Source organism: Anas platyrhynchos, chromosome 7, assembly GCF_047663525.1.
Source record: "Anas platyrhynchos isolate ZD024472 breed Pekin duck chromosome 7, IASCAAS_PekinDuck_T2T, whole genome shotgun sequence".
Classification (NCBI taxonomy): Eukaryota; Metazoa; Chordata; class Aves; order Anseriformes; family Anatidae; genus Anas; species Anas platyrhynchos.
The window spans coordinates 35,390,265-35,406,758 of NC_092593.1; the positions used below are offsets into that span (position 1 = coordinate 35,390,265).

The window sequence follows — 16,494 nt, forward strand, 5'->3', positions numbered from 1 at the left end:
GAGTGCAGTGTGCAGCCCTCCTCAGCCCCTCGGCTCCGTTATAAGCTTCAGATTCAGCCTGACAGCTCTTCAGGCATGATATAGTTTGATACACGCTTTTGAAGCACTCTGTAGAGATTGATGGACTGAAAAAATAGGGAATGTTTTTTCTTGTATGGCTGTTATTTTCTACAGTGACAGTCCTGACAAGATAAGCTTTTTACCTTTTTTGCTTTCTTTCTGTGTTCCAGCCTGCTTTTATCTTCTGTGTGGAGGTACCAGCTGTATCTTAACATTCCTTTACCTTTAGGATGAGATGTTTTTATGCAGAGAACATCTCTGGTACGGTGTTGCAGTCTGACTTGGTTTCAAATATATCCCTGTTGATAGCTTTCCTAGCAGATTACCACGCTGACTCCTTGGAGAAGCTTTCATCTTTTACAAAGTGTTTCCGTTGTTCTCCTGAAGTTCTGCTTGCAAAAACACTGGTTATATTAATATAGAATTTCCACTCCTGTTGTGTTTGCCTCTTCTTGTGGCTGTGGATTAAAATGCAGTGACACTTGAGGAATCTAACCTGGTGCAGTTAGTTTTTGCCTTTAAATTTACACCAAGCTTACTTGGATTTAGCTTACTTGGACCAGGCTTTAAGTCTCTTCTCAGTGAGAAGAGATGTAATTTCTCATTAGAACTATCCATGGGTCAGAAGACAGGTGTAGGCAAGATTAGGACTGCCTAATATCCTCAGTTCCTCGCACATCCTTAACAGAATATCTCTAGATATTTCTGCTTCCAACATACAGGTTCCTGGCAAGAACAGCTCCAATAAATGTCTGTATTATATATGTCCATCAGCTGTTCAAAGGCATGTTAAGCTGTAGTTATAAAATTATCTTTATTATTTGTACATTGCATCAAATTTAAAGACTGAGATGATTACTCACACATTAGTTAGGAAAGAGTTTTTAGTTATTACGCTACTAGAAAATAGGAGAAAATTAACCATCAGGACTTGCTGGTTGCTTAAAATGAAGCATGGCATGTTTTACATCACTATGTCCCAAAGATTTTGTAGTTAAAGGTTATCTAATCATTTTAGGCTTGTTTCTCTGATGATGTATTTTTTTGTCAACATTTTAGTATTTTATCAATGTTTTTATTTATATTTATTTGCTATAATTGTTTGCGTTAAACATTTTCACCTATATATTGTATCACTCTTTTGGTTTAATCCTATGGACAGATGAAATACCCGGTAATATTTGTTTTTCATTAAAAGACATTTATTTTTTCTATATATTTCTAGTCATGCAGTCATGTCTTTTTTTTGCAAATAGTACCTGAATACTCTCTCAGAAAAATGCCTAAAATGTTTTTCCTCTATCAGAGTCAGTATTTATGCCTAATGTTACATGTCAGATGAGCAGGGGTTATTCGATAAATGTGCTCATGTCTGTGGCACATTTCTCTCCATACTCTCATGTGGTCCATTTGATTTCTGATCTCATCTGAGCAGCAGTCACGTCTGGGACAGATAGTTGTTTTTAAAGTGTGCTAGAGACGTGCAGATACCCAAAGGGGAAAATGCAAACATTTCTGTACCCTGGCAAAGACTCTAACCGGCAGAGAACTAAGGAAACTGTTACAGGGGGACAACTTGAATGCAGGGAGTGGGAAGAGAAGGAACCCAAAATTGGAAGAGATGGGCATTTTTGTAGTCCACGTACTTCTGTTTGATAGAGAAGATGCATGTATGCAAGTCTGAACAAAAATTGTTCATATCTTAGGGTATGAATAACAGCTTAGACATTGTTTGTACATTTTCTGTATAGATTAAGAACTGGTCTCCCAGCTCTTTCATCCTGGTTCTTTATTGTGTACTGTCATTCTGCTGCTATTAGAATGTGGATATATTTGCTTTCCTTTAATCAGTAAATAAGCATTCCATCAAATTCTGCAGTGAAGTTAATTTGTCAAATGTTTGCAGCAGGTATCCAGTAGTTTGCATTACTTATTCTCCCTTTCTTTACGGTATTAATTCAGTAAGTACTTTTTTTTGTTTAATGGCATATAAATTTGTGTAAGAGAAAATTTCTTCACATTCAAGGTTTTCGTGGTCATAAAGAAATGTGTCGCTATGAAAGACTGTAGGGCTTCTTTGTTTGTTTTTACGTGAAACGGGATGGCAAAAGAAAACAAATGTTTTATTACTAATATATCCCACACTGCTCTCTACTGGAAAAGTGGAAGTCTTTATACATATTCAAAAATGTACCTAAAACTATTTCTTAATCAATATTTTCTTTAATGATGCTTTTGACTCCAGTAAAACTTGTTTTTCCTAAGGGTGGATGTGGTTTTGTTTTGTTTTAATTCCCTGTAATTTTGGAAGAAAAGCACCTGGATAGACTTTGTGTGTGAAAATGTTGAAATGAGTGTAATTTTGAGAGACAAAATCTAAGCTGATGGGGAAGAATTACTGGAGAGTGTCATGTGAATGGCAAGGAAAAAAAAAAAAAGTGTTAACTCACCTGACCTTATTAATGGCTATTATTTTAATAATTTCTCCAACCAAAGTACAACTTAAAAAGCATTTTTAATAATTTCACGGTGGAATTGAACCAAAATGTGTCTTGCTTAAGTTAAATATAGAGTAAAATTTTCATTCAACTCTTCCTTCCTGCATGGAGTTGATTACCCACAAGGGGTCTGTTTACTAGTTTGCTGTATAAGACAACCCTCCTGGCCATTGCAGGGCAGAATTATTCTTCCAGTTAGTGTCAATGATAAAACTTCTGTTGATTCTAATAAGATGAAAGAGATCCCAGTAATTCTCCACAGCTGCACTATTTTGCAAATCTTTGTATGTGGAGCAAGCACATCTGGTCCTCTGCTAATACTGGATTATAATGAATTTGATCTGAGGTGTTTGTCTTGTGTGTGGCTGCTCAGAAGCTCACTTTCTTAATAGCAAGCATCAATAAGGGAAAAACAAGCCTTTATATATTTTAAATTAAAAAAAAATCTGTTAAACGTTTTGACTGATAAGATCTGTTGATGTCATAGAAGTTACTTCTGACTATAACCAGCTGCAAGTGAGAGCAGAATAAGTATTGCAAACTTAGACTTTTTTCAGTTTTGTAGGGAATGTGTTTGGAAGAATGGCAGACTGCAATGAAAAATGAATAGTAATTTGGAAATTAATATGCCCCAGTCTGCTATATGTTTATAAAGAGCATTAGATGTCATGAGCTTTAAACTTCTTAAATAATTCAAATGGAACTTGGTTTGATTCTGGTAAAACACCTCATTAACGCTAAACTTAATAATACATAAATATTTACAGAGATGGGTCTGGTGGCACATCTGACTAACTTACTGAGCCTTTTTGTTTGAATTGGCTTATTATGCACAGAGTGCACCAACTTGAAGAAGAAGTCTTTTACTACTTGCGAAGAGTAAACATTTCTAACACAATCACATGTAAATATTTTAACCTGTATTAGGTATTTAATGTTAATTAATGATTAAGAAATTAATGTACTTATTAAATTGCATTTAGGGTTAATACTGAATGATTTGAAGGAGAAGTGCTACATTATTTTCTCTACTCAGCAATTATATTAAGTGTAGGAGTAGTAATAGCTTGACTTTCAGGAATAGTTATGTTTCATGGTGGTGGTGTTCCTTGTCAGATGGCTCTGCAGAGCCAGCTGTGGGACAGAACCTGAAGGGACCAAAGCAATCAGTGACTTAACAAGTACCCATCTTTCTACAAACCTGCTTCTGAAAGGACCCTCATCTTGAAAACAGGAGTCGAATATTAATCATCTTTGATTTGAAGTTTCTCTTCTAGAACCTCTTCCACTATGAACATTTATACTTGCAATGCCACAACTGTACTGGATTCTAGATATAACATATTTTTGTTCTCTCTGTGTGTTTGTGTGAGATTCAGTGATAAAAATCTGCTGAAAAGACAGTAAGGAAATAGCCATCTCCCAGATTTATGAGGATGATGAATTAGTTATTCATTATTTTTGAAGTCCCAGAGGTGACAGAGCATCAGTTATGTTTGGGATTATGCAAACACAGTGGCCTTCATGCTGTTGAGCTTGTCATCTAAAGTCTCAGTTTATGCATTTGCTTAACTACTGTGAGTAATGCCGTAGGAATTGAAAAATGGAATAGGAATATGAAAAAAATGCAGTGGTGTGGCAGATGACATAGAAAATGTGCAAAGCAGATGAAACAGCATGCAGTAAAGAGCCTCTAGTTAATGCTAGCTATATGTTAAGCTGATATTGTATAGTTATACTTTATTGTAATTAGAAAATAAGTAGCTTTGATTTGAAATTCTGCTAATATTTTGCCCCAAAATAAATCAGTCCAATTAATACAGATGTTCAGAATAGTTGCTCTTGTTTTCCTCTTGATTACCATATCTGGAAAAAAAAAAAAAAAGCTTATGGAGGTCAGACATTGAAATGTAAGCAGTTTTGACTAAAATTCAGAATAAAAAGTAGAACTGCAGTTAACAGGCATACAAATATGTATCACGTGCAAACCATATAACCCATAGAATGTATGGTCTCATCACCTCCGAGTGATATTGACAGTAATTCTACAAATCTCCTTTCTATTTATAGATTAAATGCATCTTGCTGTATTTCCCTATGCTGAACCGTTTGTAAAATGCAAGCTGGAATTCTAAGTTCAAATTGCTGAGTGTATTAAAAATTTCAGTAGCAATGTTTAACGTCAGAACGAATGTTCATCTGGAAGGTAGGGCATTGCGAATGATTGGGAGAATCTGGGCTAGTGACATTATGGTCCATAAATATTGATATAATGCTCATGATGTTTCCATATACTTCAAGTCTTGGTGATTTCTTTCATAACATATTTAGCAAATGCAATTCGTATGTACTTTTGGGGGGTTTATCAGTCATTTCAACCTGCGCTTTCAGCAGTTTCTCTCTGGACTTAGACATAGAGTGCCCCCTCCCCTTCATGATCAGAAATGAGGGAAGGGGCTGCAGGCGAGGCAGCTACCCCAGGACATCTAGAAGGGCACTCGACACAATCACAGTGCATACTGAGGAGTATCACTCTGCTCACACTGATGGAGCCCCTGGAGCTGCCAGTTTCAAAACTGTCCAAAGAGGAGGAAGCTGAAGTACGCTCTTCCACCTCACTGCACACAGCAGGGACCTCTGCTTGCTGTTCATCTGAGCATTGTCCACATCTGCAGCTGTTATTTCCTCTGTTTATGCAGGATTCCTGCACTGCATATATAACATAGGAATGCCTCAGCCCTGCCTTGTCACAAAACCTACAGCAATTACACTTTTGCCTCATGTTGTGCCAAGTGTGTGGTGTATAAATATGCATGTCTGTATGTCACGTGTAGTATCCATAATTCAGGTATCATTTTTTATTCTATATACATCTTCTGAAGCTTTCACTCTTCCAGGGAAGAACACATCCCTTAACTAAAGTGCTTGGAGTTGTTACATGAAAGACAACAAATCAATAATGGAGATTTCTGCTTTGTTATTGGAAAATTTTGGTCTCCTAACTAGAAAGTTACAATATCAGGGAGCATTGACAGCAGATGAGCCTATATCACTGTGTTTTGATCTACACCCTGTTGTATTCAAGGTGACACAACACATTTCTGTCAGTAGCAAATTTATAATAAGACTTAATATTGGTAGAGCTGCAAAGTTTCTTTGCCACTGTACAGTTTGAGCATATAGGCTGTCAGTAAAGTTAAAAACAAACAAACAAACAAACAAAAAAAACCACCACCAACAAAAAAAACCCTTTTGAGTTAGTATTGAAAGCATCTGTAGCTTGACAAACTCAAGTTGCTTTTGAAATTGCTAAGAATTAAAAGTTATAAAACCTTTCTGTATCATGTCACGCAGAAACTTGTATACTTCAGGGAAAAGAGGGTATTCATCTTTTCTTGCTAGCATTATGTTGGCATATTACAGGTACCTGCTGTGACTAAATCAAGTGTACCTCAGTGTTGAAATCAAGTAGGCAATCCATAATTATTACACAAACAAATGCAGTTTGAGCTGGATTATCTCAGTGTTCATAAAGTTTAGTAGAAACAAGCAAAACTTCACAGAAGGACATAAAGGAATTTCAGTACAAATAAGGAATGGTAAGATCCTGTAGCAATATCATGATTTGTGTATTGACAGGTGTATGTTTGGTTTCCCCTAAAAAACAAAAATGTAACCTGTATTAAAAATTCTTTGATTCTGAGCCTTAATGTATGTTAGGACCTGTTTCCTTTAAATCTATGAAATTACCGTACCAAGCAGCTGTAAGACTAGAATCAGCCCTTTTTAGTTTGTCTTGTACCATGGTATGTAATTTTTAGTTACCTAGTCCAAATCATTGTCCATTTTGATCAATGGGAATTATGTTATATCCCTGTTTTTGCATGTTTTCATTATTTTCTAAAAGAGAGATTACCAGGATGATAGTTACCCAATGGAAGAAGGTACTTAACCTGTAATTCAAGACTTGTTGTAGGATCAAGATATATAAAATGGTTTTAAAAGTTGCTTTTAATAACTCTTGTTTGTCTGACTATAATTTAATTCTTGTTGCTCTCTTGATTATAAATAGCTATGTACAGATATGTTAATAACTATTGAAATGATTGTCTTTCCAAAATATTATTTGGGAATATTTGAGAAGTATATTTACTTGAGTCAGGCCTATCTTATTTCTCACAATTGCACTGTTTTCAGTTTCTTGGCAGCACGGAGGTAGAGCAGCCCAAAGGCACAGAAGTTGTCAGAGATGCAGTTAGAAAGTTAAAGGTAAGGAACCTTTGTAATGAAAGACAAATAGAATGTATTCTTAAGCTATTCACACAGATAAGACACTTTGCAGGTGTTTCCAGATAAATTAATGAGTTCTGGAAGCAGTTACTTTTACTTGTCTTTTCACTGCCACGTAGACATTTCCCTGTTGTATCCATATTATCAGATACAGCTTTGACTTTACTGTTAGTGACAGCCAATATCTTTAAAGCTCTCCAAACGCTATGAATTGTGGTGGGAAATGCTGATTTGATTTGTTTGTTAAGTCACCTCACAGTTGAATTGTGCTGGTTTGTGCTGAGCTGCTAAATATGCTACTGGAGCATTGGTTTATTATTTAGCTGTAAAAATTGTTCTGCCTGTTATTGTACTTTACATGACTACTTCTAGGATTTTCAGTGTTCACTTAAACAAGAGCCTTTCTGAAATGTATGGAAAATTAGGGAGTCTATATGGAAAATCTTGATTCTATGTTATTACTATGATTACAAAAAAAGGGGGGAGGGGGAAAGGAGAGGGGGAGGCAAGGGAGTAAGGGCATGAACCACACTTTGTGTATTTCAACTTGTAAGATTGAGGGTTCCCTTGAATAAGCTTTCTTTACACAACTGCATAGTAATTATGTTCAGTTGTATTGAAACAGTTCGTCACTGTCATTTTGCTCTACTAAAAAGAGTACAGCTGCCTTTAAAGACTAGCTTAGTCAATTCTTAGTCTTTTATGCCAAAAAGATGTACTGTATTGCAAGTTGTCAGACATTAACGCCTAGATGTTTTCAAGTGTAAGTATATGTAGATATCCTTTTTTTAACAGAAGCAGCATACTGCAAGCAGAAACAGTGTATGGTTTTGTACGTACCTTACACAGTTTACAGGTAATAGTGAAGTGAAAGCTGTTGTGTTGGATGCTTTCCATTTATTCTATAACACTATGCAGAACAAAGATAGCTCAGTGCAAAAATCATGTTAGTATAATAGTCTGGCATGGGGAAGCTTCAATTTCATTTTTAAGATGTTATCTTAGACTCCTCGTAAAGTAAAGCGTCTGCTGAGTGTCCCTGTCTATCAAGACAGTTCACTGGTGGATCCACAATACCCTGGGCATTTCCTGAACACTACAGGTTTTTGGTATGTTGGATTATAAGATTTGGTCCCTTAAAATACTTTGCTCTGAAACCAGGATTTCAACCACCTGTTCTCTGACATGCATGAAGGTCCTGAACTATTGTTCCTTTCTTAGGCAAAAACATTTGGCAGCCTAGCATGAAAATTTTCAAGGAAGAATTTTTAGTATATTCTTATTCTGCTGGTGGAGTATATAAATAGCTGTCTTAACTTTTTATGTGTGTTACCTAAATAAACCACCTCGGAGATGTGTGTCAGCATCACTGCTGACAGAGTGGCAATGTCTTCTTCAGACTTGGAATTTCGGAGCTTAGTTGACAAATATTGCATGGAATCTCATAATTTCAAGCTGATTAGAAATCTCGAAGTAATTAAAGACAATTTCTGGAAACAAATGAAAAATATTGGAACAGAATTTCAGAGAGCAAATAAAAACAGATTATGTTTGAAGCAATCCTCAAGCTATTGAATACTTACAACATAAAATGTTGATTTATGTTCTGTATTGAATTCTTTGAAGAGAAGCGTAGAGATACTAAGTGTTATTATTAACACAAATCTCTTATTTTTGAGAATGTTAGTTTTTTATGTTTTTTGTTTGTTTTGTTTTATTTTTAAAAAAGAAAAACAGCTTGAAAGCTAATGCCTTATATTGAAAGGAAAAGTTCTTAGTGTGTTTTGGAGTGAGAGAGTTGCTATATATATATTTTAAAGTATGTAGCTTCTGGTGTTGTATTTTTGATTATATACAGATTTTTTTTTAATCACAGTTTTGTTAATCACAGTTTTTTGATGAAAATTAATAGCTAGCAGTAAAAAAAATATGACAACACATGGAGCTATTTTTACAACTGGAGCACATTGCATTAACAGCCTTTTGAATACTGTCACTGTAAGCTATTTTTTCATCATGTCATCAAACTATAGGAGCAAATACATTTGTAATGAAACTCTTTACTACTTTAAATCAAAAGCTTTCCACTCATACAACACAAAGAATTTTTCACTTGCCAAAATAAAGTTTTGTGCAAAACTAGCGTGCAACTCCTTGAACTTGCTTTCACCAGCAGGTGGAGCTCATGTTCTGCAGTAAAATAAAATCACTTGGAAAAAATTACATTTTCTTGATGCTTCTTTCTACTTTTTTAATCGCAAATGTAACTACTACTATATAAATACTTGCTAATTTTTCTGGTTCAGTTGCAATTTTGAATCTACAGTTGCTTCAAGTATCTCTATTTAATTTTTCTGGAATGTTGTCCAAAGTTTTCATTTAGTCAGGATTTTCACTTGTATTTTCAAACTTGGGGCAGTACTGCAGGACAAAGAATAAATTTGTACACTAGTAACTTTCAAGTGTGCTTTTTAATTTCTAAGATAGGGGGGATTGCTCTCACAATTTATTACAAACAATTTTTTCCTTTCGGTTTTCTATTTAAATCTGTAAAATGAAATAAATACTGTTGGATCAGAATAAGTCTGTTAGTCAAATGTGTAAATGTCAAATCACACTTGATAAAATAAAGTAAAATGATACGTTATTTTAATTAAGGAGGGACATAATGTTTCAATTAGTCTGCAGAAATGAATTTGGACCTTGTCATAAAGTTGAAGGGTTGCCAGAGGTGAGAAGAGATTGCAATATCAGCACAACAGATGGAAAGGGCAGCATAACCAGACCCCTAGTAAGAAAGTACTATGGAGCAGGGTTAGGGAAAAGCTGGAAGTAAACACTTGTGTTTTGGGCTGTTCTTGTTTCAATTATGGCTATTCTTTTACCCACCTTCCTGCTCAGTGATTATGAATGAAAAGAGATTATGTAAGTGGCACTAAGCACTTTGAAGCCACCTGAAATATCATAATTTCATTAGATCCACATAAGCTTGGTGTCATCTGCAAACCTGCTGCCTTGTGTTATTGATAAAGATATGTTAGTGTTAGGTCAGAGGTTGGACTCGATGATCTTGAGGTCTCTTCCAACCTAGACAATTCTGTGATTCTGTGATTCTGTGAAGATGTGCATGAGAGCTTGGACCATAATATGACCTAGAAGAAATGGTGACTGTTTTCACCAGACATCTCTTTATAGTGAAAGTTGTTATGAAAAAGTAGAGGAAAATCATCTCAAAGCTTGGTAGAAAGCTGTCTTTCAGCTTAGATAACTATGTTACCCCCCAACAGACACCTTTAAAGATGTTTATGTGAAGTGGCACGTGTGGTGTCTGACACACTGGAAGTCTGTGTAAAATGAAGGAATCGAACCTTTGTAGCCTCAGCTGAAGATTAGCACCCAAATCACAGAAACTTCCACCTTTGACATTTCATGGTTCTTCTTAATCACCAAAAGAATCACAGAATCACAGAATTTCTAGGTTAGAAGAGACCTCAAGATCATTTGATATGCATAAGTTAAAATTGATTTTGGCAGAAAAGTTTTTAACTGCTTTTTTTTTTTTAACTGAAGCTCCTGTCTGATTTTGAAATGTTTATTTTCCTCATGTTGTTTCTAATTGGCCTTCTGATTGCAGTTTACTAATGCTTAATGCCATAAGTATTTCAAATATATTTTAATAATAATATGAAAATTTTATTTTCCCTGCTATTTTAATAAAATATAAGACATGTGGAAGTTTTTTCTTTCATTTAAAAGCAAAATGATGCCATAGAAAATGGATTGATTTGTATGTCTTGCTTCCCTTTAAAGGGAATTAAATTATTTTAAACTTTATTAAAATACAATGTTAATTCTAAAGCAGTTAAATAAAAACTATCACATTCTACTGAGCTGCTCATACTATGATTGGGCCAAATTTGGGTGTCTTGCCAGAGAACAGTATATGTATAAGCTAACTGCTTAAGAATTTGGACCGTTGTATCTCGTCCCAAGCCATGCTATGATTCATTATAATTTTGTATCATTGTCCACTTTTATGCCAATGGGAGGCTACAGATTTTTACACTCTTAAATAATGTTGTTACTGTGTGAGCTACAAATATTACTTCGTTTGCAGCATGTGCTGAAAGGACAAAATTAGGAGTGTAAAACTCTTGTGTCCAGAGGCCCCTGAGAGTCCATGTTAGCAAGAATGAACACGTAGAAGTAATAGGGAGAGGAGAAAATAGTCAAGTGGCAGATACCTGTGTATGGGTTCAGGTCTGCTGGTCAAAACCTATGCAAGTTTGGGAGGTGGCTGAACCAGGCATTCTGAAGAGGTCAGATACAAATAAAATTACTTGTCTGTATCTGTATGGTACCTGTTATTACCATAGATCAGGGAGTGGGCAGGAAAAGCATTAAGAAGATAGCTACAATAGCTACAGATTGTAACTATCAGTTGTACAGATGGACATGTACTTTTCAGTCACTTGATCTCAGTAAACCTTTGATTTAAAAGCTTGTTCATCTCTCTTGGATATCCATGGTGAAGAGATTCTTTTCCTTATGTCTTCCATGATTAACTTGTTTTTGATTTGCACCACTTCTGTAGCTGATAGAGCTGCTTATAAAGTGCCTTTCCGGCCCTCTGCTAACTTGTGCAAATATTTAGTAAGTTTTCTCCATTTGGTCAACATTCCTCTGAATTTGAAAACTTCAGAATGTAGAATTTGAGTTGTGGTTTCACAAGCAGCTGATACATTGCATCCTCTGTGGTCTTCTTAAAGATTGATTCAAAATATCCAAGGATTGCATTATTCTTCCTGATCATTGCATCATGAGAAGAGTCTACAGCTTATGGAAAGCCCACTGTGACACCAAGACTTACTTAATTCTTTCTTTGTAGGTTAATCTATAAAGAAAGAAATTTTGTTCCCAAATGTATGATTGCAAAAGTTGTTATTGCACCAGAGGTGGCTTGTTTGCATACTGGCAATGTATTCTTTACATTATTTGCCACTAGATTCTGCAAACTTGCTCTGTAATGATTTGAGATTTCACTATAGATCATTAGTAACTTTTTGTCTCATTTTTTCATCTTTTTTCATCTTTTTTTTAATTTTATTTTTCAGCCAGCGGATTTTATTAGTAATTATTTTCTTCCTGGTCATTTTTCAATACTGACATGCTTAAGAAATAAACCCTGCTGGAATACATTAGAAACATATCTGCCCAATGACAATTTCCTGTTTATAACTGCATCTGGAGACTAACTTCACTAATACTTTCTTTGTATTGCTTCATTTCCTAAATATAATGGCATGCAAAACTTAGTCAAATACCTTGTCTATTTTGACAAGCTGCTTTTTTTTTTTTTTTTTTTTTTAATTTAAAAAAGCTTTTTGGTCATCATTAATTTCATTTTGCTTACGTTCTTCAGTTCTTGAACTTTACATATACCTTTTGGGAGCAGAGACATGGTAGGGTCAGTTTGTTGACCCTTATTTAGTATTGGCAGGAATCATCTTCTGGAACTTCCTCAGTGTTATAAGACTTCTTGACTACTTGGAGCAAGCTTTGGCCAGCTGCTCTAAAACTTGTGTAAGTTACTCAGATTCACTTATTTAAAAATGTTTTCATGTTGTAGCTGTTCAGGTCCTTGATGAAATTATTAAAGTTGGAAACCCAAGCCTTTCATCAACATTCTTAACATGCACTATTGCTTTAACTCAGTAAAATTAAATATTATTTATCCTTCTTGTTAACTACTGCACAGAAATACTTGTGCACACATACCTTAAAATGAATGGGACCAGGAAGCTAGCGTTCATTCAGGTTCAAGGCTGTTCCAAGTCATTGCATGCTCCAGGATTATTATTTATGGGGTGGGTATGGTTTTGTGCAATATGATGTGCATTGGGAATTGAAATGCCCAGGCTTTCCAGGTGATGCGTATGTTTTGTGGTCATTCAGTTTTACATGTATCAGAGTGAGCCAAGCACAGAGCCCAGTTGTACTGTTAAAAGGCAGCATGTGTGTCCTTGAAGTTTTACCCCATAAAAGTTTATAATCAAACCACGAATCAGAAAGGAAAGCTAAAATAAAATAAAATACAAAGGTTTGAAAATGATCTGAAAGATGATTTAATTTTATATTCATTTTTTTTTAAAAAAAGTCTATGCTAATAAAACTTTTGTTGGCCTATCACATATTTTTAAAGCAGAGGCATAAAAATCAAACAGGTTTAACTGGTAGTATAACATTTAAGTCTCTGGGGAAGGAGGGGCTGGATTAATTTTTATTAAAGAAAAATATTTTGCCTACAGCAACTTTGAAGTTTCCTAAAAAGTCAAAAAATACTGATAGCCAAAATGCCTTTAAACCTGTGTTTCATTTCTTCAATTAAACCTATATTTTTAAAATAAAAACTTAATATTTGATGACCCACCTTAAGTAAAATAAAGATTATGGGATTGTTATTAGACTGTATTAGAAGTGTACTTTAAATATGTGAGAGATGTGCTTGAAGACAAGTAGGAGTAAAAGGACGTATAAATTGCAAGAGCTGTATGCATGACACTGAAGACAGGCAGAACAAAAACTTAGTTCAGCTTTGCTGAACTTTTGAACAGCTGGTTTTCTCTAGGAAGTCATCATGTACAAACCTTCATGAAATATTTGGTCAGTGACTGTAGCAATCCCAGCTGTTGAAATACAAAATGGCTAGTAAGATTTAAGGGTCACTTCTGAGAGTGGTGTGGGGTTTTCACTGTGGTGGGCTTTTTTTTTTTTTTTTTTTTTGTAGTTCTTTTGGTTTGTTTTTAACTAACTTGTAAGCATGATACAACTTCAAGTGTGTTCATATAGGTGCCAAGCAGAGACTCCAGCTCCTCTGGCTCTCAGTGAGTTATTGTCCTTTTTTATGCATTTGAAAGGAACATTCCCAGCTGTCAAAGACTGGAGAGGAAAAAGGCTGGTAACAGAGCAAAGTGCAAAGCAGCACCATATCTTTGTTGAGAAAGTTACCTAAGTTCATGACACTTCCTTTGACAGGAGTAGCAAATTTTAGGCTCTTTGTTTATTTTGTACACAGTGTTCATGAAGGAAAGGCAAGTCAGACCCAGCTGTTAAAAAAGGATTTATAAAAGGATGGAAAATATATTAAATAGGATTTATGACCCAGTTGTAGGAAATGTCTAGCCATCATCTAGTGAACTGTTAGCAAATAGATCCTGAGAATATGATAAATTAAATATTTGTGTTGACAGCTGTAATGGTTTCACACTGAACCTGTTTAAAAGAATTAATTTTCTTAAAATAAATGATACTTACCCTTCACGATTTTGTATGGAAATGCATATAGGATTAGTGTAATGTGGAAAAAATAATAATGCTCACTAACAACCAAGCAGTTAACAAACTGTCTGTCTGAAGGTTTTCATATTTCTACTGTTCTAGTAATCTGATGTAATGCTGTAAATTAAGTGCATAAATTAAAGGTAGTATTTTCAAGAGAATCAGATAAATAATTTAAAATTATAGTTTCCTAAGCATAGGAATATTCTACAGCATGCAATCAGAAATGCTGTCATGTGACCAAATACGACTTTGGGAATGGTTGGTGGTGTTTGTAAGAGCTTGTTCAAGAAGAGAGGAAAGAGCCCCAGTTTGCAGGAGTTAAGAGGAAATGAGAAGTAATTATAAATAAATAAATTTTATTAGTAATGTGATTGCTGTAATGCTTTCCTTTTGTAGTTTGCAAGACATATCAAGAAATCTGAAGGCCAGAAGACTCCCAAAGTTGAATTACAAATTTCTATCTATGGAGTGAAAATTTTAGATCCAAAAACAAAGGTAAGAGACATACTTATCTGTGATGCTAAAGCAGTAACTATGTATGGCTTTTGCTGCTTTTAATGTTTATATTGTTATATATTAAAAACAATTACAGTGAAAGCTATTCCATTGATGAAAACATTGTGTTAAAATGCCATTTCCTCTTACAACATGTAGGTAACATCTTCCCAAGAAGGTACATGATGCTCAGAAATACAGACTTGAGCTAATGTGGGATTTAATTTTTATAATGCTTCCACACCAGGACTTTTAAACCCTGAGGAAGATGAAAATGCAGTGTTAATTGTATGTTAATATGCATGTGGTGAATTCCATTCCAAGTAGTTGCCATGGTGTAGGTGCCTCCACGTAGGTGTTTTTCGTGAATTTGAGGAGATGGTTTGTTTGCAGTGACTCATTCCTCATGATGTTGCTTTGGAATTGCACCTCACTTTCTTTAACTCGTTCATTTTTTTCTTCCCTTTTGGTATTTTTGGGTTTTATTATTGTGTCCCCCCTTCCCTAGAATGCATGTTTTTCAGGTGTTACCCATTATTCTGTAAGCTTTGGGCCATAAGGGCTACTGTATGCTTTTCATCTAACAATTCCTGCCTTTTCAGCAGTTGTGGTCCATTGTGTCATCCCACTGATGGGCTTTTGATTTGTTTGTTTGCTCTGGTATTTTGGAAAGGGTTACATATTAAGCAAAACATCCTTCTCACAGACTTCAAAGAAGAATGACATAAATACGATCTAGCTAAATGAGCAATTATTCCGTAGTCAGCAATTTGTAACATATGAGTGTTCTTAAGTCTTTTATGCATATGTTGAATTTTGGAGTAGAATGAACTGTTTGTTGCTACTTTTTACTCATGGAATAGTTATGGCCATTCAGAGAGTGGTACTGCCTTTGGAGAAAAAGTGGGTTTGGTTCAGGACTGTATCTACTTGCAACCTATTTTCTCTTCAAACTTGTGATACAACCACAATTCAGTAATTCATAAGCACAAAGGATAAAAATATCCATGTCAACTTCATTGCAGTTTTTGCATCTTCCTTATGTCGTATGGTAGAAGGGAATACCAAACCCCATGTTCTGCCAAAAGCCATTTCAAAATAACAGTTTTAAATGAGGGAAAAAAAAAAAAAAAAAAAAAAAAAAAAAGACTAACAGAAAGCTGTGGGACATTTGGTCTCAGGGGAATAGGAGCATTTTAATCTCATTTCAACTTTGTAAGTACAAACTCCAGTGGTTATCAGCTCTGAGCAGTCTTTTTACCTCTCCTCTTTCTTTTCTTAAAGCTATGTGTAATAGCAAATGTGAATCAAGGTTTCTTTCTTTTTGCAAGTTTTAATGATGCTTTAGGAAATGACTTGAATTCTATATTATCATCACTGACTACAATATTTTTTTAGTGTGTTTTTGAAACATTAGTATCATTACAGAGGAATATTGGTTGTTGCTCACGTGATGACTATTAATTGTGGTAGGAACAGGAGGCCTGCTCATGTATCATTCCATATTTAATATTCAAAAAAAGGGAACTAAAAAAAATTAATAGTTCTGTCCTTAAATGATATGAAATAGTTACACTGATCTATGAATCTAAAAGAGCCAAAACAAGCATGTGGTATTATATTAACTCCGTTAAAGAACTATAATGGGAAGAATTTGTGTGACAGATTTCGGGACACTAGAGAAATAGGATGCACAGAAGAATAACTGTAAAGATTGAGAAAGGAGAATCCAGTTAGGGCAGGGGGAAGAGAAGGGGAAAAGATTGGCCATATGGTACATTTTTGGATAAAATGCTGAGTGCAGAGAGGG

The 16,494-nt window shown here is 35.0% G+C and overlaps 1 protein-coding gene across 5 annotated transcripts in view; it reads left to right on the forward strand.

The window, feature by feature from the left end:
* GULP1 (GULP PTB domain containing engulfment adaptor 1) overlaps positions 1 to 16,494 on the forward strand; it is a 148,951-nt gene that overhangs the window by 101,663 nt on the left and 30,794 nt on the right. For 4 of the 5 annotated variants that reach the window (XM_072041297.1, XM_038181942.2, XM_038181948.2 and 1 more), the window contains 2 exons: positions 6,756 to 6,827; positions 14,586 to 14,684. In XM_072041297.1, coding sequence (XP_071897398.1) covers positions 6,756 to 6,827; positions 14,586 to 14,684 — 171 coding nt within the window. The remainder of the gene's footprint in view (positions 1 to 6,755; positions 6,828 to 14,585; positions 14,685 to 16,494) is intronic. The other variant, XM_038181946.2, reaches the window with a different exon arrangement.